The 23027-nt window shown below is 36.2% G+C and overlaps 4 protein-coding genes and 2 pseudogenes across 5 annotated transcripts; 5 read left to right on the forward strand and 1 right to left on the reverse strand.

Moving 5' to 3' along the window:
• The first annotated feature begins 394 nt into the window (after window positions 1-394).
• Window positions 395-3526, forward strand: LOC120171462. Its single transcript, XM_039179171.1, has 6 exons — window positions 395-921; window positions 1060-1158; window positions 1840-2017; window positions 2386-2483; window positions 3103-3164; window positions 3310-3526. The coding sequence occupies exons 1-6, from the start codon at window positions 457-459 to the stop codon at window positions 3434-3436; spliced, it is 1029 nt and encodes a 342-aa protein (XP_039035102.1). The 5' UTR covers window positions 395-456; the 3' UTR covers window positions 3437-3526.
• A 314-nt stretch (window positions 3527-3840) lies between these two features.
• LOC120171536 lies at window positions 3841-5785 on the forward strand (annotated as a pseudogene).
• Window positions 5786-7425: 1640 nt separating this feature from the next.
• On the forward strand, window positions 7426-16895 carry LOC120171620 (ferredoxin-thioredoxin reductase, variable chain-like). 2 transcript variants are annotated; one of them, XM_039179301.1, is made up of 3 exons: window positions 7426-7463; window positions 7563-8093; window positions 16884-16895. In XM_039179301.1, coding segments are annotated over exons 2-3 (492 nt in total). In that variant the 5' UTR covers window positions 7426-7463; window positions 7563-7602; the 3' UTR covers window positions 16885-16895. The 2 variants fall into 2 exon arrangements, with proteins under 2 accessions (XP_039035232.1, XP_039035231.1); XM_039179300.1 differs by lacking the exons at window positions 7426-7463; window positions 16884-16895 and having other exon boundaries at window positions 7470-8094.
• Window positions 8897-9787, reverse strand: LOC120171619 (annotated as a pseudogene).
• On the forward strand, window positions 11924-14582 carry LOC120171618 (ankyrin repeat domain-containing protein 2A-like). Its single transcript, XM_039179298.1, has 8 exons — window positions 11924-12034; window positions 12382-12551; window positions 12982-13194; window positions 13314-13462; window positions 13569-13737; window positions 13819-13911; window positions 14070-14209; window positions 14305-14582. The coding sequence occupies exons 1-8, from the start codon at window positions 11998-12000 to the stop codon at window positions 14402-14404; spliced, it is 1071 nt and encodes a 356-aa protein (XP_039035229.1). The 5' UTR covers window positions 11924-11997; the 3' UTR covers window positions 14405-14582.
• A 2437-nt stretch (window positions 16896-19332) lies between the features above and the next one.
• On the forward strand, window positions 19333-21773 carry LOC120171447 (UDP-rhamnose/UDP-galactose transporter 2-like). The gene is made up of 5 exons (XM_039179154.1): window positions 19333-19600; window positions 20182-20366; window positions 20551-20751; window positions 21068-21229; window positions 21359-21773. Exons 1-5 carry the CDS (start codon window positions 19468-19470, stop codon window positions 21722-21724), a joined length of 1047 nt encoding a protein of 348 aa, XP_039035085.1. The 5' UTR covers window positions 19333-19467; the 3' UTR covers window positions 21725-21773.
• Window positions 21774-23027: the final 1254 nt, after the last annotated feature.

Below are 23027 nucleotides of genomic sequence, written 5' to 3' on the forward strand. Positions count from 1 at the left end.
CCTATTCTGCCTCTTAGCGACCAAAGCATGGAAAAATCTAGTATTTTGATCACCCTCCAGGATCCAAGTAGCACGAGACTTTTGTCTAAAGAAGCTCTCCTCAGCCGCAAGAAGCCCTTGATATTCAGCATAAACCTCCCTCCCTTAAGACGAAAGACCCAAAGAAACTCCCCCATCCAGGACTTCACCCTCTAATTCCATAGATTTATCATGCACTCTCCTAGAAATATCACTAAAACGCTCAGCATTCAACTGTCTCAAAGGGCCTTTGACTCTCTTTAGCATAATAAAAATATATTTTGTTGATATATTTTTTTAATTTTTTAATATAATTATTGACATTCGATTGATTAATTCAAACAAATTGTGAGTGGGGGGTTTCAGGTTTGGCTATTTGAAAAGCAAGGATTATAAGTTTAAAGTCCGAAACTTTGAAACGAAAACATCCATTGCTCAATGGCCATTATCGCTTCTTCATCATCTTCTTGTTCATTCCCTTTCTCCCAGTTCTTCTCCCGACCCAAAGTTAGTGCCCGTCCCTTCCCTCCTCTCTTGTCAATCCCTCGTCTGACCCCAAGAAGAACACCCAACTCATCCCTATCTCTCACCACCGCGGCGGCGGCCAAGGGCGGCGGAGAAAACGCGGTGCCCTCGAAAACTCCAAGAGGAAACAAGAAGGAAGTAGTTAAAGAAGAGGAAGTGGAGATCGAGGAGGAACTGCCCTGGATTCAAGAGAAGGCCTTGGACCTCGTTGAGTTCACCGGTTCCGTTACTCAAGCCATCCCCGGACCCAGAGTTGGCACCAGCTCTTTGCCTTGGATTCTCGCTGTTCCTCTAGCCTATGCCGGTGTCACTTTTGTTATTGCTTTCGCTAAGACTGTTAAGAAATTCACTTCTCCCAGGCACAAGAGAAAGAAATTGGTTAGTTGGACTTGGACCACTTGATTTCTTTTGAAGTTTTTTTTATCTGGGTTTTGATTTGGATTTTGGAATTTGAACTGAAATTGCATACTTCTTCGGTTGTTTTGCACTGATAGGGGCTGGTTTTTCACTTTTCAGGTTAATAAAAATGCATTGCTTTGCAAATCGATTGATGAGTTGTTTCAACAAGGAAGTGATGCCGTTGATCAATCAGCATTAAAGGGATTAGTGCAAAAGGTGATACCGATTATGAATTTACTTCCGAACATATATTATGCAGTTTACATAGTATCAACCGCAAGCTAATTTCTTTGATTCTTCATATTTCTTTAAGTACCGGTGTTCTGTATCCATGCCTGACCAATATCTAGATATGGGTTTCCAAAAAACAGAAAAATCAAATGTATTCAAGTCGAACATATAAATGTGCCCAACACTCACACTTTAGTTCTAATTACATAGCTGTTACCTGTTCCTATATCCTTATGGTAACTTATGTACTGTTGCTGTAGTGCTTAACCGAGTCATGCCGGTTTCAACTCTCAAGAGACATGATTCCTTGTTTTAGAATTTAGATTCTTGTTTGAAAAGGGGAAAATTAAGATCCATCTTCAAGTAACCATGGTATCATATACCATGCTAGAAATTTAGGCCACTTTATAATTGCCTTTTTCATAAGAAATTTCATTGTAGAGAACATTTTATTGGCAAAGAATCATTGCATTAGGACTTTGCTACTGAGTTTGGTTTTATTTTACTTATATATATTTACACACGTTTTTAACAGCATATAGGAAGTAATTAATATGTTGATGGAGAAGCTTACACATACAGTCATGTCATGCAGACATTTTGTTATTTTTATACGTAATATGCATGCCATCTGAGTTTTAATATTAACTGCTAATCCATATCCAGACAGGTTTTAGCGTGGATGAGATTCTGCGCAAGTACATTAGGTATTCGTTGAATGAGAAACCATGGAGTGCAGATTTGGTTGCTAGCTTAATCCAGCTGAGGAAATCTTCAATGCTCGACGATTCTCAAGTTGCTGAAATTTTAAATGAAATATCAAGACGAATTGTTCGCGAAAAAGGTCACTTTTATCACTGCAGCTCTCTTTACTTATCATGCGACGTATTAATTCTCTAGTGAATGATGGAAAACATATAGGTGATTGTGGTAGTTAAATTTTCTTTTTGAAAAATTATTTCTGAAAATGCTTGTGTCATTTCTCAATGCCTTGAAGTCAACTGATATATCGTCTCTTGAAGTTGACAATGGTGATATGAATTGTTCTGATCATAAACATGTTACCGATCTAATTTTAAGTGTGGTTTAGGATTCAAAGTTGCTCTCATATCTTTTATAATCTTCCATATGCGCTCTCTGTGAACTTCTATATGTTTGACCTTCCCCGGAGTGTTTTGTATCCGACATTGATAAATTTTGTTTACTGGTCAGGCCCGGTTGTCATGGACATGTCAGGGTTTACAGAAAAAGGATTTAAGAGGAAACTTGCTGTGCAAAGCCTTTTTGCAAAGGTTTTATATCTGTCCGAGGTGCGTCGAACAGATGGCTTTATATGCATTTCTTAATCAATATACTATATGCATTGATTCTTTTGCTTCTTTGATGTATATTTTATTCAATTTGCAATTGATAAAAGCCATTCAAGTTGTTTCTATTTTTTTTTTATTTAACTATTTCATAGTTTTGTGGGCTTATGGATGATATGGTACTCTGTTGAATCACTTGCAAAGTATTAGGGGCTGTCAAATGTTTTGTCTAAGTGTCTCTGGCTGTGTTGCTTTGACTTCTCGTTTTTTCTCTTGAAGGAACCGAATCCGGCATTCGTGTCTGACACATTTGTCGACCCTCTAAATATATGAAACAACTTTTTTAAAAAATCGACGATACTCGCATAGGATACATACCCTTATCTGATACTCCCACTGTAAATAACTTAGGTCTCTAGAATAATAAGGAGAGTGAATAATCATCTTGCATCAAACAAGCATGTCTCGTTTTAATTGTCAACTATTCGAATTCCGTTACATTCCGAGTGATCATTTAACTTCATTTGATTCTGAACCTATTCATAAGGGTTGATCTGCGGTTACGTTTTTCCGTATGCACAACATTAAAATGATTATGTTTTTTGTCGAAATATTGTTGCAGTTGCCGGAGTTCTGCTCGAGGGATAGCTCCTTAATTGTCAAGGAAATATTCGGGGTTACAGAGTAAGACTCTTTTCTCAGTCTACAGTTTTAGTTCTCACAAAAACGATGGGAAGAAACTGGAAATAAATACTAGCAGACGATGTGTTTCGACACATATGGTATGCTCTGTACGAAATATTTAACTGTTCTCATCCCCTTCTTCCAGTGAGGATGTGGAAAAACTCCGGCTACACACATTTTCCGAAGACGGGGATATGGGGTCGCTTGAGAAGATGGTTGACGGTTCCGATTCAGAAGATTCTAGTGAGAGTTCATCTAGTGCTGCTGCTTAATGCTATTGATCGCATTGCAATTCATCATGTGTTTAGGTGCAGAGAAAATTGGGGATTATCTCGATAAATTTTGTATAATGTTCAAATGAACTTCGAACTGGTGTAAGAATTCTGATAGTTTTTTACATCTTGATATTGCTACAGACGCTATTAGGGTATCGATAGCGAACCACTATTTAGATTCTTGTTTGCCCCCTCATAATTTAATTATGATTCCGTCCCTAGATATCATATTAGTATTATCGTTAATTAATTTTTTTAATAGAAGAATAATCAAAATGAAACTAAACTTAATTGTTGGATATAATTTTAAAGAATAGTCGAGCATTTAGCTTCCCAACGATGGGCGTATCCCCAAAACCAAGATCGTTTGTACTCTGGGCCAGGCTTCATGGTCCGTGCCCATGATCGAGAAGCTGTTGAGAGCCGGCATGAATGTTGCTCGCTTCAATTTCTCTCACGGCAGCAATGACTATCATCAACAGACCTTGAACAATCTCAGGTCTGCTATGCACAGTACCGACATCCTCTGCGCCGTCATGCCCAACACCAAGGTCCATAAGATTACATTTGGTAGAATAACTCAAGATGCACAATTGTAATGAACTTTGCATTGTTTGTCAATGATCAATAGGAGTTTTTCTATGCACTAGTGCTATGTGCAATTGTTCTATGTTTTTATTATGTATTTGGAAGGTCAGTGAAGGATCATATCTGATTGATCGTGCTTTGGTGTTGCAGGGACCCGAGATTCGAACCGGATTTCTGAAGGATGGGAAAGCTGTTCAATTGAAGGCAGGCCAGGAAATTGCTGTAACTACCGATTACGATGTCGAGGGAGATGAGACTATGATCTCCATGAGCTACAAAAAGTTGGCTGTTGATCTGAAGCCTGGGAATACCATTTTGTTTGCAGATGGTACGATTACGCTTTCGGTGTTATCCTGTGATCCCGAGGCAGGGACTGTGAGATGCAGATGTGAGAACACCGCGATGATCGGCGAGAGAAAAAATGTCAACCTTCCTGGTGTTGTGGTGGATCTTCCCACACTCACTGAGAAGGATAAAGAAGACATCTTGGGATGGGGAGTTCCAAACAGTATCGATATGATTGCTCTTTCGTTTGTACGTAAAGGGTCCGATCTCGTTAATAACCGTAAGGTCCTCGGTCCCCATGGTAAGAGGATCCAACTGATGTAGAAGGTGTGTTGATCTGTTTCACCTTTTGATTGTGATTAAGAACGAGAGATTCTATGTGGTTTCTTTGTGCAAGATGACTGTTAATAGTGTGAGGTTTCCTTGTGGTTGTGCTTCGTTTAGGTTGAGAACCAAGAGGGTGTCATCAATTTCGACGAGATCTTGCGCGCGACCGATGCCTTTATGGTTGCCCGTGGTGACCTTGGAATGGAAATCCGGTCGAGAACAGAGGCGGACCTCCATGGAGCCCGGGGTATCCCGGGTAACCACTCATCCAGGGGTGGACCTCCATGGTGTCCGGGTATCCCAAGCAACCCTCCACAAGTGTCACCCCTAATCCAAGTGCCACCCCTAGGCTCTTGCAACCCCTGACGAAGGCTCCTGGGTCTGCCTCTGGTCGAGAAGATCTTCTTTATCACAGAAGATGATGATATACAAGTGTAATCTTGCAGGCAAGCCTGTTGTTACTGCCACTCAAATGCTCGAGTCCATGATAAAGTCTCCGAGGCCCACCCGTGCCGAAGCAACCGATGTTGCTAACGCAGTCCTGGATGGTACCGATTGTGTCATTCTCAGCGGTGAGAGTGCTGCTGGAGCCTATCCAGAGCTTGCTGTGAACATAATGGCTCGAATTTGTATTGAGGCAGAATCCTCCCTCGACTTCGGAGCAATCTTCAAAGAAACGATTCGATCAACCCCACTTCCAATGAGTCCATTGGAAAGCCTTGCATCCTCAGCTGTACGAACAGCTAACAAGGCCAAAGCTAGACTCATCGCCGTTTTAACCCGTGGTGGAACGACGGCCAAGTTGGTTGCCAAGTACAGACCGGCGGTTCCTATCCTATCGGTGGTCGTCCCGGTTTTAACGACCGATTCGTTTGATTGGACCTGCAGCGACGAAGACCCGGCTAGACAGTCTCATATACAGGGGCTTGGTTCCCATACTGGCAGAAGGCTCGGCAAAGGCAACGGATGCCGAATCTACAGAGGTTATCTTGGAAGCTGCATTGAAGTCAGCCACGGAGAAGGGGCTGTGCAGGCCCGGTGACGCCGTCGTTGTGCTTCACCGTATCGGTGCTGCTTCGGTTATTAAGATCTGCTTGGTGAAGTGATGATGCAGAGAAGCATGTAAGCGCACCAAAAAGCCGACTTTCTTAATATTTGCAATTTAGAACCCTTTTGTTGTTATTAAAAACAAAACACTGGTTGTTTTTTAGTACGGTATTAAGCTGAAACCATGTTTTGTCTCAGCTTTTCGGGTCGGATACATGGATATGAAACTATAAAACTATCTGATTAGCATGTGTATCAGACACATTTATTCAATGTTTGCTTTATAATAAATATCAATATTCTTTGACGAGCACGAATTAACTTACTTTAATGGTTAAAAGAATCGTTGTTGTTCTTAGAGATCACTGATTTGAGCACCAACGAATGTAGTGGAGTGATTGAGCGTTGATTGTCAAATAGTTGAAAGTATTTAGAGTATATACTACTTTGTAATCACCTTAGTCTAATAAAAAATATACTCTTTGAATATTAATACCTTTTTTAAAATGAGTTGAGTGAAACTTTGATTTTCATATTTTCTTGTTGTAGGTTCGATTACTTATCTTGTTATTGGGTTGTGACAAAGGATTCATTAATTAGATCGGTTTAAGTAAAATTCGATTAAAAAATTAATTGTATATTTCAATTTATAACTATCGTAAATTTTTGGGTAAATTATGCATTTAGTATCTAAACTATCAATTTTGATTTATTTCGGTACTTAAACTTTCAAATTTTTTTAAACCATAGCTAAAGTTTAGTTTTGATTCCTTTTAGTACCAATCCGATAAAAATTTTAGCTTTTGTTTCATTTTAGTATCCCGTTCAAAATTTAACATGAAGTGTTGAAAAAATTTAAATTTATATACTAAAACGGACAAAACTTATACTTTAGGTATTAAATGCGTCAAGTTTTTAACAATGAGATACTAAAATGAAATGAAAACTAAAGGCTATGTATGATTTTGAAAAAATTAAAAGTCTAAATACTAAAATAAACCAAAACTGATAGTTTATGCACTAAATACATAGTTTACCCTAAATTTTCGCTTCCTCAAAAACTATAGATTTCAAATTCTAAATATAACATACAAATTTAACATAAACTAAAATTTATACAACATTTATATCGAACATTTTTCTTAAATAAATATAATAATAATCTTTTAAAATTTTAATAGTAAAAGATAAAATTAATATTTCAAAAAATCTAAATTGGAGAATTTGGATTTAGCTACCCATAAAGATTAGACCCGGTTATTCTCGTCCTCTCATTCCTCATCCACTATCCTTGTTTCCATCCACGATTAACTCCGTGTCCAAACATCATTTTCCATCTCAACCAATTTGTCAAATATATTTTAAAATATGTCACAGAAACCATTTTTATTTTTAAAAACATACTTTAATTTGCTAATATTGAAATTTGATAAGTATAACATCAAATAAAAATACTTTAAAAATAATTAATTAAATCTTATGATTTAAATATTATATAAGATTAGGCAAAATAGAATGATCATCCAGCTCAGTTGGTAGAACATAAGGTTCTTAACCTTGAAGTCGTGAGATCGAGTCTCATAGAGGGTATTTCATAATTCGAAAGTCTCCTACGAAAGCTGTTCTCAACTTAGTATTAGAGACAACCTACTATCTCACCTCCCCTTACTCCATTATATATGATGGGAACAAGACCATTTATAAGATTAGACAAAATCCAAAAGACTGGTAATAAAGGGCTCCCCGCTGCTCCTCCCTCCCTTTCCTCCGTCTAACGGTAATCGAGTTGAGCCACTAGGAAGAATATCGTTTCTGAATCGGATTGAAACCCTTTTTTTTTTAGGATTCGATCGTACAAGTTTGGGGTTTTTGTCGGGGAAAGGAAATAATCTGTTGTTCGGAAAGCTAGAATAGAGATGAGTACAAGTACATATGGTTTATGCCTCTCTTCGGCAACGCCCGGTTCATGTTTGATCATATGCTCCAATGGGAGATTCGAAGCCAAAGCCTCGATGATCACGTTGAAACCGGCGTCGTTTCAATCCACTGCGACTGCCGTCAACGTTTCTATAAAAACGAGGAGAAGGGCTGTTTCCTGTCAAGCTGCCTCCGCCGCTTCCGTCGACGAGGACGAGAAAGAGGCGTCGGTTTCGGGATCGGAGGAGGCTAAAGTTGGGGCCAAGGTTAGGGTAAAAGCACCCCTCAAAGTTTATCATGTGAATCGAATCCCGGAGCTGGACCTGAACGGCATGGAAGGAGTGATTAAACAATTCGTGGGGGTCTGGAAAGGGAAAAAGATTTCAGCTAATCTTCCTTACAAGGTGGAGTTCGTCACCGAGGTTGAAGGACGAGGACCTGTTAAGTTCTTGGCCCATCTTAAGGAGGATGAATTGGATTTCCTTGATTAGTATCATGGCTCTCATCTGTATATCAGGCAACATATCCTATAACCATAAAAACCCAATAATTGTTCATTGTTGTATGTAATTATTACCTGTACCTTTCAGTTCTACCTGGGAATAAGCATTTTCCTAAGGTAGCTCTGTTTGAGACTTTATCACTTAGGCCATCAAGCTTTCATTCTACTGGTACATTTCTTAGTCATCATCTTCTTAACCAGCTTATAAAGCATGACACGATGAAATAAATACTTTCTATTGCATGTTTGCAGCTGCCTCTTCTTTCAGTTTTTGTTAAGATTGGGCCTCAAAGATACATTCATATCCAAACATTTAGACTGCAAACATTTTACGACCAACGATGCAAGACAACAAAAAAAGGAGATAAATTCATATCCTGACATTTAGAATGCAAACATTTTCCGAGCAGAGATACAAGATGACGAAAAAAAGATGAGCGTCGACCCCAAGTGCCTAATTACGGAGCCTCAAAGTTGAAATGAGTCAAAGAAGTCGGAATCAAATGCACCTTCCCTACAAATTAAGGGTAAACAAACTTGACAATCAGAAGCATATGGAAATAAATTCATATATAGGAAGAAGTAAAATCATCTTCGATGTTCTTTTAGACTATGCAAGAGGTTTACAGTAAGCAAAACAACCGGCGTGCTTAGGTGCCGACTGGAATAATACAGGTCAAGTTTGAGCATGAATCAATTATCAATAAGAAGATAGAATGCTTAAACTTCCGGTTTCTAGCACAGGTTGCATGCGAAACATAAGTGCCTGTCCAACTATTTCCATGAACGAGACGTGAAAAATCAAATAAAATCAAACTCGAATGCCTCAACAAACAAATTGCATACGTAAGAGCTCAAAGACATACCTGCATTTTAATTTGTCTCGGACGAAATCATTCCTGTTTTCCTTGCATATGCAAAGATCCCTCCAGCTTCAATGACTGGCCCTGCATCCCCAATGGGATTCAGTTTATACTCTTTGCCGGTGGAATGATTGATCAAACGACTCTCCCCCAACTGGATAGTCACCATATCCCCAGTCTTACATTCCTTGCATATTCTCACTGAAGATTCAAATGGATAAACTTCCCCGGTTGCAACAGAATTCCTGAAAATATTCTAGCATAAGATTCAGCCACCACTGCCTTTGCTCCTGCAGCCCCAAGTGCAACTGGTGCATGCTCACGCGATGACCCACAACCAAAGTTAGCACTACCGATCACGATGGAGTATTTTGTCTTAGTCTCGTTCGGTTCAATAAATCGTGTAGTATATGATGAAGGGAGACCGACAAAAGCATAAGAGCCCAGTTTCTCATACTCAACTGGGTTTGAGGGAACTAATGTAAGGTATTCAGCAGGAATTATTTGATTCGTGTCGATATTATCCCCAACAACATAACAAAGGCCATGGAAGGTTGTTGTTGAAGTGTCGGAAGGAACAGATGAGGGAGTCAAGATGGCATGTGTTGTGAGACTAATGGCACATGCCGCATGTGGAGCGAAGGTGGAACTGAGGGGTTTGACAGTCAAAGGGGAGAAGGTGGGGACTTTGATGGATGAAGGGGATAGAGAAGGTGAGAAAACTGAGACTTTTGATGCTGAGAAAGTGAAAGCGGACGGGTATGAAATGCGAGTCAAAGAGGCAGCCATTACTAGAGTATTTAGTGTGCGACTGATGCCCAACTTGAAATTTCACCGAGTAAGCACAAAGCAATGTTCTGCAATAGAGTATTCAATTAAGCAATGGGATCATGTAAGGACCTGAAAGCATACAAATACATACAAATGTACAAATAAATGCCTGCTGATATATACATATATATCGTAAAAAAATCCATGTAAGAACACATACTGCAATTACAAACCACGTTCATTATCCTCTCTCTCTCTCTCCGCCTCTCACATAGTACAGGTACAGCTCTACAGGGCAGGCTGAATAAAAGAGGATGCAACAGCAATAACCTAAAAGTTGATCATTCAAGAGAATCATGGAATGGAAATATGGTTTTGCACCATGAAAATTGCATGAAACCCCCAAATTTCAAGTCTATACTATCAGTGCTAACAAACCCAGAATTCATGCTCAAACATCCCGATCCTTCGTATGACATTACCTTCGTAAAACTATTTACAATTTAAATGAAGATTTCAACGTTACAGAATCACCAGAGAATAACGATAAAAAAAAGTGATAGGAAAGTGAAAGATGAAGAAGATTAAAATAAAACACTTTTGATCTGGTGGTAATGCCGATTGACGGCGGATTTGGGTTCAGCGGTGAAGTATGTAAGCGGCGGTTTCTCTAAAAGCGGCCGGTGTTGTTATTGTAGCCGCTAGTCTGGGGATGGGCATGGCTCAAGTTGCGGACAACTCGACCCGAAAATTTTACATCATTCACAATAATATCATTCTAATTTAATATAAAAAAAGCATAGATAAATAGATACAATTTTATGTACGTAAAATTTAAAATTCATATAATTTAATATGTTTTTACATTCATGTTAATGAAATTATTTAAACCTTGTTCTACAGTATATCATGAAGACGTGTTTTATTATATGAATAGATAGAAGGGGATGGGTAAGGAGAATCGTCTTTTAAAAGTTTCAATTTATCATACAATTTAGATATTTTTTATTTTTTGTTAATAATATGATTTCATCTCTTAAAATTTTATAAGTTTACCTTCCTTAAAATTTTAGAAATCACTCCTCTTAGTATAAAATTATATTTATGTTCCTATGTGTTAACACAAACACAAGTTGAGCATGGACAATAATACATGTATAGACTTTGTTTTCAATCACTAAATTAATGTGTATTCAAAATAATAATATTCAAATTTGGGGGATTTAATTAATATAAGATTCAATAATGCAAATTTATACTAATTAGACATTCATTTTTTTTAAATTTAACTATTTTAAACATACTTCTAATAATTGATTAAAGATAGAGTTTATATTAATAATTTTAAGGGTAAATTATGCCTGTAATACCTAAACTATCAGTTTTGATTCATTTTAGTACCTAAATTTTATTTTTTTTAAAAATTATATTTAACATTTAGTTTTTGTTTCATTTTAGTACCCCACGGTTAAAAACTTAACGGATGGGCACGGCGGTCACTGCGTCTACAGTAATCAACAGTCGTATCCGTCAGCCGATGAAGCATAAACTTTCAAGCCCACAACTTTTTGATCCCTAAACGTGATTCCAACCTTCGTTTCATCGAAAAATCCCTCAATCACCCAAATCGAAGATGGGTTATTTGACTTCTTCATCCTCCGATCTCTGTCGTCAACCGTCTGATGGGCTTGAAATTGAACTATGATGGTCGACTCGTCATTCTCTCGTTGTCTATTGTTCAGATTGGTCATCTTTCCATCGAAGTTATGTCTCATCGCCCGTTCCTTAAGTTTTTAACGACATGTACTAAAATAAAATAAAAATTATATGTTATGTATGGTTTTAAAAAAATTAAAAGTTTAGGTACTAAAATAAATTAAAACTGATAATTTAAGTATTAAATACGTAGTTTATTTTAAATTTAAAAAGATTAGGGGTTAAATTTATTTTAATATAATTTAATAGTTATATATGCAGTTTACCCATTTTTATTGGTTATATTTGGATAATTTAGCCCAGACCAGCAGTTCCGTACCGACTCAAGCAACCAGAAGATGAGATGAGGGGTTTAGGATTGAGTTGGCCCACCTACTCATCCACAACCCAGTCTCTGCTTCCCATCTGTAGCCGATATTATCCATCTTCTTTTGATCTTCTCTTTTCTTTGCCTAAGAAGTCACCCTTGTACTACCATTTCACTCACTCCTCTATCTCTTCTTCTTCCAATTACTAATCTCTAACATCCTTGGAATTCAGCTATGGCTTCCAATTTGCAGAAGGAATCCACTTCTTCCGGTGAGCTTTAAACCCCTCAGATTCCTTTTTTTGTTTTAATGTTGAATTGGGTTTGGAATTTGTTCTGAGATATATGTTGCATGTTAAATTTTCTTCCTTTTGGTACTATTTTTGGGTTATGAATTGATTGGATTTTTGGGTCAATAATGAAATTGTTAACTCTCATCGTTGTTGTTGTCAATGCTGCCTTTAAATTCTTCCTCTTGTAACTGAATCAGGGTTTCATCTACTAGAGATTTGATTAGTTTCGTTTTCTTGGAGCTTAGTGTTTTTTTCTGGATTACTGCATGGCTTTTAAGAGTTAGTAAACTAATAGATGGTCGGTCTTTATGTTTTTGTTTTTCCAGATGAGAAATCAACAGAAACATCCGCCACTGAGAACAAAACTTCGAAGCCGGAAGCTTCTGCTGCGGAATCACAGCCTGCACAGTCTGGAGCTTATCCTGCCACCATGCCTGGACCTGGGTTTGTTCCACCGAATCCGTTCGATTTCTCGGCCATGAGTGGCCTTCTTAATGTAAGCTTTTCTCTTTTTCACTTGCCTTTTGATAATCATTTCTCTTCTTTTTCTCTATGGCCTTGCTAAGGCTGTGTTTGTAGTATAGTCGAGTACGTTAAGCTTTACGGTTAATCACTGATCGGCCATGTCAACACCTCGGTTGTATTAAGGCTGGGAACTAAAAGAACATTGTCCGCTGATAAATTTGTGAGCTTGGATAAATCTTGTGAAGTAGTCTGTAATTTCACTTATACAAGGAATGTTAAATTTTGTTTTATGGGGCATGTGTTCAACTCGTTTTGGGTAATTTCGAGTTTTAGTTTCAGGTCACCTTTGTTCCGGCCAATTAAATTCCTTAGAGAGTGATTACTTTTCCCCCAAACCATATGCCCGTTTCATCAAATTTTAATTTTATGGCTTATGGCTCTTAATCACCTTGGTTTGTTAGGATCCAAGCATCAAGGAACTAGCTGAGCAGATAGCGAAAGATCCATCATTTACCCAAATGGCAGAACAGCTCACTAAGACGTTTCAAGGGGCAGCGACTGAAGATAGTGTGCCACAGCTTGATCCACAGCAGTACTATTCAACTATGCAACAGGTTATGCAGAATCCCCAGTTTATGACCATGGCTGAGCGCCTTGGTAATGCATTAATGCAGGTGTGCGTTCAGTTGCAAGTTTAAGCACATGCATTCATGGTTCTTTTAATGTTTTTCCCTTGTATTACAGTACATGAAATCACATTGAAAGATGAAGCTTTCGTTTTGACTTTCTTTAGGATCCGGCTATGTCTAGCATGCTTGACGGTTTGACTAATCCTCAACACAAAGACCAGATTGAGGAACGGATGGCACGTATGAAAGAAGACCCATCGTTGAAACCTATTCTAGATGAAATAGAGACTGGTGGTCCTGCAGCGATGATGAAGTGGGATTAGTAGCATCATAATTTTATGGGCATAACGTATTATTCCTCATTAGAATGAGTGTAGGATGTGTTTTCGTATTTTTTTCACTAAAGGTTTTGTATTTAGGTATTGGAACGATAAAGATGTTCTGAAGAAGTTGGGTGAAGCAATGGTTCTTCCAGTTTCAGGAGAAGCAGCCACATCTGCTGGTTACTCTGCTGCAGATGAAGGTGATGAAGTGGGGAATGAGGATGAATCGATCGTACACAATTGTGCTAGTGTCGGTAATGTTGAGGTACGGTTTACTGAACTGTTTGTACGTATGTTTCTTCCCCTTCGACAATCTGTAAAGTTTTTTACACTGATCATGGTTTAGGGCCTGAAAGCTGCACTAGCCTCTGGTGCTGACAAGGATGAAGAAGATTCAGAGGGAAGGACAGCGTTGCATTTTGCATGTGGATATGGCGAGGTATGATTATTTAATAACTGAATCTTTCTCCCCGACAATGTAGTTTCTAACGAAGACAAATTTGATGCAAAAACCAGATAGATTCAATCACCAATTGCCTACAAAGCATGCAGTGTCCATGGCAGTCACTAAAGCTAACAAACTCGATATAATTACAGGTGAAATGCGCTCAAGTCCTTATTGAAGCTGGAGCAAAAGTTGACGCTCTGGACAAGAACAAGAACACCGCGCTTCACTACGCCGCCGGTTATGGTAGGAAAGACTGTGTAGCCCTTCTACTGGAAAACGGTGCTGCTGTGTAAGTAAACAACTTGTATCAGCCAACCATCGATGCCGACTCTTATGTTATATACTTTCCCTTTCTCGAACGTAATTTCTTGTCTCTCACTGCAGCACTCTCCAAAACATGGATGGGAAGACGGCCATCGACGTTGCGAAACTGAACAATCAGCACGAGGTGGTCAAGTTGCTGGAGAAGGATGCGTTCCTGTGAGTTGGGACCGTCGGCAAGTAGCATGTGTTCGTGCATGTGGTAGGGGCGTTTTCTCTGTGCTATTAGAAAAAAAAAACAAATTTGCTTTGATTTTGTATGCGGTTATGTGATCATTGGCACAGCTCAACCAGTTGGCTTTGCTGTCTGGTTGCTACATATATCACATTTTTTTTAATATTACTGTTATTTATTTAATTTTCTGAAATATTTTCTATGTAGGGGAATGTTTTTGGCACATGCATTTCACTGATGTGTTTATGTATGTTAAGAGAGATTAGTGGGGTGTTTTCCATATTTAATTAGAGGGTAAGTTACGTGTTTAGTACTTAAACTATCATTTGATCCGTTTTAATACCAAAATATTCAATATTTTTAAAATCATACTTAACGTTTAGTTTTTGGTTTATTTTAGTACCTGATGTTTAAAACTTAACGGACGAACTTGTTGATCGTTGCATCCATAGTCACTGACTCTTGCATCTGTCGGCCGATGAAGCTAAATTTCAAATCTGTACCTTTTCGAACCATGAATGTGGTTTTGACCTTTGTTTCTTCGAAAAATGTCTCAATCTTTTCAAATCGATAATTGGCTCTTCAATTTTTTAATCATCCGATTTCCGTCGTTAATCGTCCGATGAGTTTGAAATTTAATTATATTGATCAACTCGTCATTTTATTGTGGTTCACTGTTTGGATGTCCATCCATCGAAATTATATCCCATTAGCTCATCCATTAAATTTTTAGCAAGAGGTATTAAAATGAAAAAAAATTAAATATGATTTTTAAAAAATTTAAAAATTTAGATATATTAAAATGAATAGTTCAAATATTGAATAAGTTATTTATCTTTAATTATAATTAATGAACCACCGACGGACCGACATGCTACATGGGAAACTAGCCATGTGCTATGTGTTATTATAATATCTTTTAGATTGGGCTGCGCCCACTGGCCTGTACAAAGGCAAAAAGGGAAAATGTATTTTGATGAAAGCAAAGCAATAAAGAAAAGAACATGGGAAATTGTGACCTTGAATTTTGAATTCATTCCTAGATCTTAGGACATCTTGATTCAAGTTATCCATGTAATTTTCAGAATTAACAGGAACATAATAAGAAATTGATCTCAAAATTTAAATATAATTTGTTTTGGCAAGTATTCAAACTAATAGGGACCAAAATTGTTATAATAATTGAAGATTTTGGTTGAAAAATTTAGAATTCAAGGATCAATTTAAAATATGAGTTATATTAAAGGATATCCAATGGAATTAAACGGTTAAACTTTAAGTCAAAGTAAAGGAACGAGGGGGTCAATGGTTCAACTTTGGAAGACAAATCCAAAATAAAATAAAAAAATTGGCATTTGAGTGGCTGGCTTGATGGCTTTTTGAATGACGTGCGTGTCAAGTTTAGGCTGCGTATTTTATTTTACACGTGTAAACAACTGAATAAAGCAGCTGATATATATATATAGGTGCAAGATACTCTAATACGATATAAAATTCTTTTAGTTTTACATAAATTTAAGATTGTTTGACGAGTGAAAATAGACGACTGAGATTAAAATTAAGAAATACGAAAATATTTATTGAAAAAAATAATAAATCAATCTTAACCATATATTTTCATTTATCCAACGATCTAGTTTTACATTATGTAAGTGAATTATATGTGTGTGTATATATATATATATAGTTTTACATAGATCTAGAACCGTTTGATGAGTGAAAATATATGACAAAGATTAACAGTAAAAAATGAGAAGATATTCATTGAAAAAAAAAACAAGGAAGTGGGAAAGCCAAGCCGACCCGACCCGACCCGACCACGACCACGACCACGACCCGACACGGACGGCGGCGGCGGCGGCGCACGAGAGTCCCCATTGTTCTCTATCACTCAACAAGGAAGTGGGAAAGCCAAACCTTAAATACCATTCCCAATAGTGTTTCCAATACTATGTGGGATTGAGCATTACCAACACTTGTTTCCAATACAATGTGATTATTCAGGAAACAATTAACAATCATGCACCTTAAAACAACTGAATCAGCAACCAATTGCATTAGTATTATACGATTAAATATGTCATAATTAAAAATCAATCTACAATCAATCGCGATTATTGCAATTTTAAGCAAAACATTCAAAAATAATATCACTATTTAAGGTTCAATCTCACATAGTATTGGGAACAAGTGTTGGTAATGCTCAATCCCACATAGTAATAGAAATACTATTGGGAATGGTATTTAAGGCTTTGCTTTCCCACTTCCTTGTTGAGTAATAGAGAACAAGGGGGACTCTCGCGCGCCGCCGCCGCCGTCTCGTCTCGGGTCGTGGTCGTGGTCGTGGTCGTGGTCGTGGTCGTGGTAATAATAGGTGTCTTCGACACGTCCGTACGAATACTATCTTTTTAGTGAGGTTATTTTTTCTTTTTTTTTATTAGTATAAAATGAATATAAGTGATAGCAGGAAATATCGAATACAAATGAATAAATTTATTGTCTTTAATGTTACGTTACTATTATAAATAATCATTTTTAATATTATAATAAATAAATAATAACAGTAGATTTCTGTCCTGGCGTCCCCTTTGGTCAATTCTCTTTTTGAGTCCCCCATAATGCACTAAATTAAAAATGCTGTCCCTATATTTTTGGACAAAATTCGTCCTTATACCCATGTCAGGTCAGATTACAGGTAACGAGATAGAATATTTGAATCAAATTCGGATCGATAAAAAATATAGTTTGATTTGACTCATATTTATCCTTAATCTTAAAAAAATTGAAAAAAGGAAATTCACACGAGCATTTAAATTAAAGTGTTATGTATTTAAATTAATTAATAATATTCTAAAAAATATGATGATTTAATCCTCAATTGGATCAATATAAAGAAACTAAATCTCTAATTTATTATTATTACCATTTTATCAATTCATCTCAAGAGTAAAAAGATTAAGGGTAAAGTACACAAATGGTCCACCGTAATCTCAAACGACTATCATATCCCAGCCATCATGTTAACGTCTAACTTAGACAATCGTCATTTTTTTAACAAAAAAGATGACGTGTTTGAAACATAAATGAATAGTCAAGTGATCAAGTTATAACTTTTAATAGTTGAAGAGTTAACAAAGCAATATTCTATAGTCGAATGATCATTTTGTAACTTTTAATAGTTAAAGGACTCAATAAAATAATACCCTATAGTCAGGGACCATTTTTGTACTTTACCCAAAAATCAATTGATAACTTAACAATTTAATAATTTTAGTATAGTTGAATTAACCCCACCATTAACTAAACTATTTTACCTTGTTAATAGGGATGGGCATGGGTTTGGTTTGGGTCGGGTTTCGGTCAACCTGACCCGACCCGAAAATTTGACATCACTCACCGACTCGACCCAATCCGAAAAATATATACACTCCACCCGACCCGAACCCGACTCAGTTTTTTGAAATAAAATCCGAACCTGATCCGAACTGAACTCGAAATAATAATAATAATAATATTATTTTTATTCAATAAAAAATAATGATTTAATTGAAAAAAAATAATATATAGAGGGATATTATTGTAATTATTCTTAAATATATAAGGTAAAATTTCGGGTATTTTTCACCCTAAACTCGAATCCGACCCGAATATCACCTTTAAAAAAACCCGACCCGAACCCAAATTTTTTTAAAAAAATCCAACCTGGTCGGGTTAGGTCGATTCAAAACCTGTCGGGTTCGAGTCTCATGCTTATCCCTACTTGTTAACGTAATTAAAACCTCAAAAATTAAGGATTTGGTCCTTCTACTATCTTAAATTTATAATTTTAACCTCTATACTTATTTTATCATAGTTTAATCCACATGCTTTTAGGAATGAAACGTTAATATAAAAGATATTACAACTAATTACTTTGACATCAGTTGTTTTTTTTTTTTTTTATGTTAGCAAGGAGTACTTTCAAAAATATCTATCAACTAGGGTAGAGGGTATTAACGATGAATGATGTCGAGATCAAACATGGACAAGGTTTATATCTATAGGATAAATATCTATTAAGTACTTAAATCTAAAAATTAAGAAAATTAAAAGTCTTATTTAACTAATATTTAAACAAAAAAAGGCCTCAAATATCATTATACTAAAAAACTTGGAGGCATAACTAGGAATGTGCATTTGATTCGAACCTAATGGATTCTAACTTGATTCGACCCTATAGGGTTAGGTTTTTTTTTTATTGTTAAAAATCCATATTTGATCCGGTTTAAGTTTTAAAGGAAAGAATTCGGTTATATTCAGGTTTATGATGAAAAATATCTGATCAATTTGAGAATAATATTATAAACTTTTATATATTTAAGACAATTACTATAATACCCATATATCTATATTTTTCAATTAAATATGTATTTTACTAAACAAATATAAATTTTTTAAGTATTTATATCTGATCGAGTGATTTTAATTTATAAAGTTGAATTAAGTGACAAATAAAAAAATATTATATTAGTATAAAGTTCAGGTGGACCAAAAATCTTTCCCGACTCAAACCATAACCATCCATAACTTCACAATATTATATTAGGACTCTATCCCTTGTATTAACTACTTAAACTAATTATCAAAGTAGAATGATTAAATTATGTGAAATTAAACCATAAGAACTAATTCTCAAATTCGAGTATAATAGAGAGACCGAAATCAGAATTTGACCTTTTTAGTAACTTTTACCGTTAAAGAATCAGGTGTGTCGATGAATAGAATATTAAATATGAAAACAGTCCTAATTTTTATTTTTGTATATATATTATTTATATAATAATACTAAAAAATTATTACTAGGACTAGAGGGTTTGTTGTGTTATATATACATATTGTGAGTACTGTTTTTGGGCCTGCAAGAATCGGCGGTGTGGGGGAGGTGGGAGAGACAGTGTGCGTGTGTGCTCGGTGGAGCTTTGAGATCTCTGTCCGTCTTGGAATCCAACCGAGCGCCACAAAAACAGTTTCAATCTTTTCTCTTTTTTGCTTTGAATTTTTTTTTTCCAGAAATGGATTTGGTGAAGAAACAATCATCGGCGGTGTCCGATGTGGGAGCTTGGGCTATGAACGTTATCAGCTCCGTTAGCCTTATTATGGCTAACAAGCAGCTCATGGCCCCTGCCGGCTACGCCTTCGTCTTTGGTCCGTTCTTTGAATTTTCTTTTACATGCTGAAGATTTTTTGTTTTTTTGCCTCTGTTCATCTTAGATCTGGATCGATTTCCCCCCTTTCTAAACCTCTGGCAGATCCATTGGATTTTCCAGATTTTTTTTATTTGTTGGCTTCTTATCTTTTTTGGGGATGGGAAAAGATGGATTTTTAGTTGGAGTTTTGTTGGTTTTTACTGAAGAAAAGAAAGAAAAGTTAGAGATTTCAATGTCCATTGATTTTAAATTCGGCGATGGATTATGGGACTTTTAAGTTCAGATCTTATCCTGCAAAGGGCAAATTCGGATCCCAAATCTCTTTCATTACGACTGTGTTTCCAGATCTTAACGTGCATGATCATTCTTTAGAATGGGATCTCTAGTAATTTGTAATCTTAGAGTCTTTCATTGTTCAAACTTGAAATCAACATGCTTTTTTGTTAGTAGAACAGATGAGAATCTCTAGAATTGCTTGTGATCCAATTTAGTTTGATCCCTTAACTTCAAATGTTTTGAACCTTTGATGAGTTGAATTCTGTGTTTGTGTAAATCTGAACATATTTCTTACATTTACAGCTACTACATTAACCGGGTTTCACTTTTCTATGACCGCCTTAATCGGCTTGGTATCGAATGCCACCGGTCACTCGACGAGGAAAAAAGTTCCTCTATGGGAGCTTCTTTGGTTCTCGGTCGTCGCCAATACTTCGATCACCGGGATGAATTTGAGCCTCATGCTGAATTCTGTTGGATTTTATCAGGTAAAAGAAATGTTATACCAAAAAGAAGCATCGATAGTAGGTTTCATTGTCATTATGATGTAGATTTCATGTATTCCATCTATGTCATTGTCATTGTCATTGTGATACAGATTTCGAACCCCTTTTGGTTATCTTCATGGTATGAATTTCGAAGCTAACCCTTTTGTTTATCATTATGATGCAGATTTCAAAGCTTAGTATGATTCCGGTTGTCTGTGTGATGGAATGGATACTACACAGTAAACACTACTCGGATAAAGTCAAGATTTCTGTCATGGTGGTGGTGGTTGGCGTCGGTGTTTGTACGGTCACGGATGTTAAAGTTAACGCTCAAGGATTTATTTGCGCTTGTGTCGCTGTCCTGTCTACCTCATTACAACAAATTGTAAGCATTTCTCATTTGCCGATTTTCGTTTATCCTTTCAGCTGTCATATGATTACAGTGCATGATAGTATAAAGCCTTCAAACCATTACAAAAATTATGTATGATGAATGCCAGATGTTTTGAAAGCTCGTATTTTGTTTTAGTATGGGTATTTAAAACACGGTAACATGTGTCTTCTACGTTAATGTGAATGTGTCTGTTTCATGCCACAGCTTCTAGTGATCTAGATCTTAGAGGATCTAGCCAAACGTTTTAACAATCCGTATTTGATTCGTTCTACCTACTGAGTAATCAATCACGCTTTTGTTGGAACAGTCAATTGGCTCCCTACAGAAGAAATACTCGATAGGCTCATTTGAATTGCTTAGTCAAACAGCTCCGATCCAAGCTTTGTCTCTTTTATTGTTCGGTCCCTTCGTTGATTACTACCTCACCGGAAAATTGCTGGCAAGTTATAAATTCTCCTCATTTGCACTCGTAAGTACTCCTTGTCTCTTCAAAGCACCGCATACCATCTTCGCACACCTATATGCACGAACACTATATGGTACCGAGACTTGTAGTGAAAATACTGATATGGCTATGGGGTGATTGTTAAAAATGCAGTTTTTCATACTGCTGTCGTGCTTATTGGCGGTATTCTGCAATATAAGTCAGTACCTTTGCATCGGACGATTCTCCGCGACGTCGTTCCAGGTCCTGGGGCACATGAAAACGGTCTGCGTATTGATATTGGGATGGCTACTGTTCGATTCGGAGCTGACGCTGAAAAACATACTCGGGATGGCGGTTGCGATCCTCGGCATGGTAGTTTACAGCTGGGCAGTTGAGGCTGATAAACAAACTGAAGCCAAGGCTTCAGCACTGCCCAAAGATGCTTCTGAAGAAAACGTTGAATTGTTGAAGCAGCAACAGCAATCGGACGGTTCATCTCCACTCAAGGACGTTGAGCTAGGCAAATCTCAGTCTTAGATTTGTATTTTGTCTTTTTTTTTTTAATTTTAAATATTGATTTGTTCAATGTAGAAATTATTTGTTTATTATTTTTAAGTTGTTTAATATGGATTATTGTTTTATGTTTGACATATATAAATATAAAATATTTGATAAATATAGGTGTTGATAAATTCATATTAATAAAAAAATGATAAATTCAGATATTAAATGTATTAGGTGAAATAACATAGACGAATAAATTGTGAAAAAGATAAGAATAATTCAATTGGGGAATTCAAGGTTGATTCATGAATGAGCAGCTTTACTGTTATGATCTTCGATTTCTTGTTCTGATAGCGACGCGTATTCATTGTTTTCTGTGGGCACTCACAAATAAAAAATCTGTCCGTTAAAAGAATCTTTTTATCCATACGAAAATAGATTCGAATCGATTAAGTGATTTTAGTAATAAAAAATGTTATTTTATTTAAAAAAAAAATAAGTTCGAGTCATTGTGTACGTAAAACGTGTGCATTATTAATAGACTAAAAAGAGTTATGAACAAGTACTATGTTCGAATTATTGCAAAGTATTCAAAAAGATATCCATTAGAATATAAATAATGAGCTATTTGATATATATTTGTGTCGAGTTAAATTGAGTACGAGTTTTTACCTCAAAATCGTATCAAATATCAAGTATGGCGAGTCCTCCTAAACCCAATTGAATGTGTGTAAAGAGATTTAATTTTCAAGTCGAGTTCGAATGGATAAAAACATGGTTTTCAGAACCGGACCGGTCAGTGAACGGCCTTGCTATCGGTTCACTGGTTCAACCGGTCGAACTGGTCAGACCGATCGGAAGAACCGGACGACGTCATAATTAATTAATTATTTAAAAAATTAAATAAAAATATAAAAAACATTTAATAAAAAATAATTTTTTATATCACATGTCATATTCAAAGCAAATTATAACATATATAAGTTAAAAACCATAAAATTAAGTGAAACAAAATGATTCAAATCAACTATAACATAATATTTAACGTAAAACATATTAAATAATAAATATAATTATAATCAAAAAATAAATTTGGGGCTAAAAAAATCATAACAAATGATGTCGTTTGGTTTATTTTTTTTTTTAAAAAATCCCACATGGCTAAGAAACATAGAAGAGCATCCCAACTGACTTCTATAAATAATAGAAGTAATTTGACATTCAAAATCATGGAGCCTTTTAGTGAGCACAGAGCGAACTATTTTTTTTACTTTAATCGAGCTCGAATTTCAGGCTTCAATCGAGCTTCTAAAATTTTTTTGACTTCGAACTTTTT

The sequence above is a fragment of the Hibiscus syriacus genome, unplaced genomic scaffold (assembly GCF_006381635.1).
Source record: "Hibiscus syriacus cultivar Baekdansim isolate YM2019G1 unplaced genomic scaffold, ASM638163v2 tig00111834_pilon, whole genome shotgun sequence".
In the NCBI taxonomy this organism is placed as follows: Eukaryota; Viridiplantae; Streptophyta; class Magnoliopsida; order Malvales; family Malvaceae; genus Hibiscus; species Hibiscus syriacus.

What these genes read in the sequence shown, in the direction of transcription:
- LOC120171462 (XM_039179171.1), top strand. Translation starts at nt 457, where the DNA reads ATGGCCATTATCGCTTCTTCATCATCTTCTTGTTCATTCCCTTTCTCC. An exon ending in GGCACAAGAGAAAGAAATTG is followed by an intron (nt 922 to 1,059) that starts GTTAGTTGGACT and finishes TTCACTTTTCAG; the next exon opens with GTTAATAAAAATGCATTGCT. An exon ending in TAAAGGGATTAGTGCAAAAG is followed by an intron (nt 1,159 to 1,839) that starts GTGATACCGATT and finishes ATCCATATCCAG; the next exon opens with ACAGGTTTTAGCGTGGATGA.
- LOC120171620 (XM_039179301.1), top strand. Translation starts at nt 7,603, where the DNA reads ATGAGTACAAGTACATATGGTTTATGCCTCTCTTCGGCAACGCCCGGT.
- LOC120171618 (XM_039179298.1), top strand. Translation starts at nt 11,998, where the DNA reads ATGGCTTCCAATTTGCAGAAGGAATCCACTTCTTCCG. An exon ending in CCATGAGTGGCCTTCTTAAT is followed by an intron (nt 12,552 to 12,981) that starts GTAAGCTTTTCT and finishes TTGGTTTGTTAG; the next exon opens with GATCCAAGCATCAAGGAACT. An exon ending in TTGCATGTGGATATGGCGAG is followed by an intron (nt 13,912 to 14,069) that starts GTATGATTATTT and finishes ATATAATTACAG; the next exon opens with GTGAAATGCGCTCAAGTCCT.
- LOC120171447 (XM_039179154.1), top strand. Translation starts at nt 19,468, where the DNA reads ATGGATTTGGTGAAGAAACAATCATCGGCGGTGTCCGATGTGGGAGCT. An exon ending in CTACCTCATTACAACAAATT is followed by an intron (nt 20,752 to 21,067) that starts GTAAGCATTTCT and finishes TTGTTGGAACAG; the next exon opens with TCAATTGGCTCCCTACAGAA. An exon ending in AATTCTCCTCATTTGCACTC is followed by an intron (nt 21,230 to 21,358) that starts GTAAGTACTCCT and finishes TTAAAAATGCAG; the next exon opens with TTTTTCATACTGCTGTCGTG.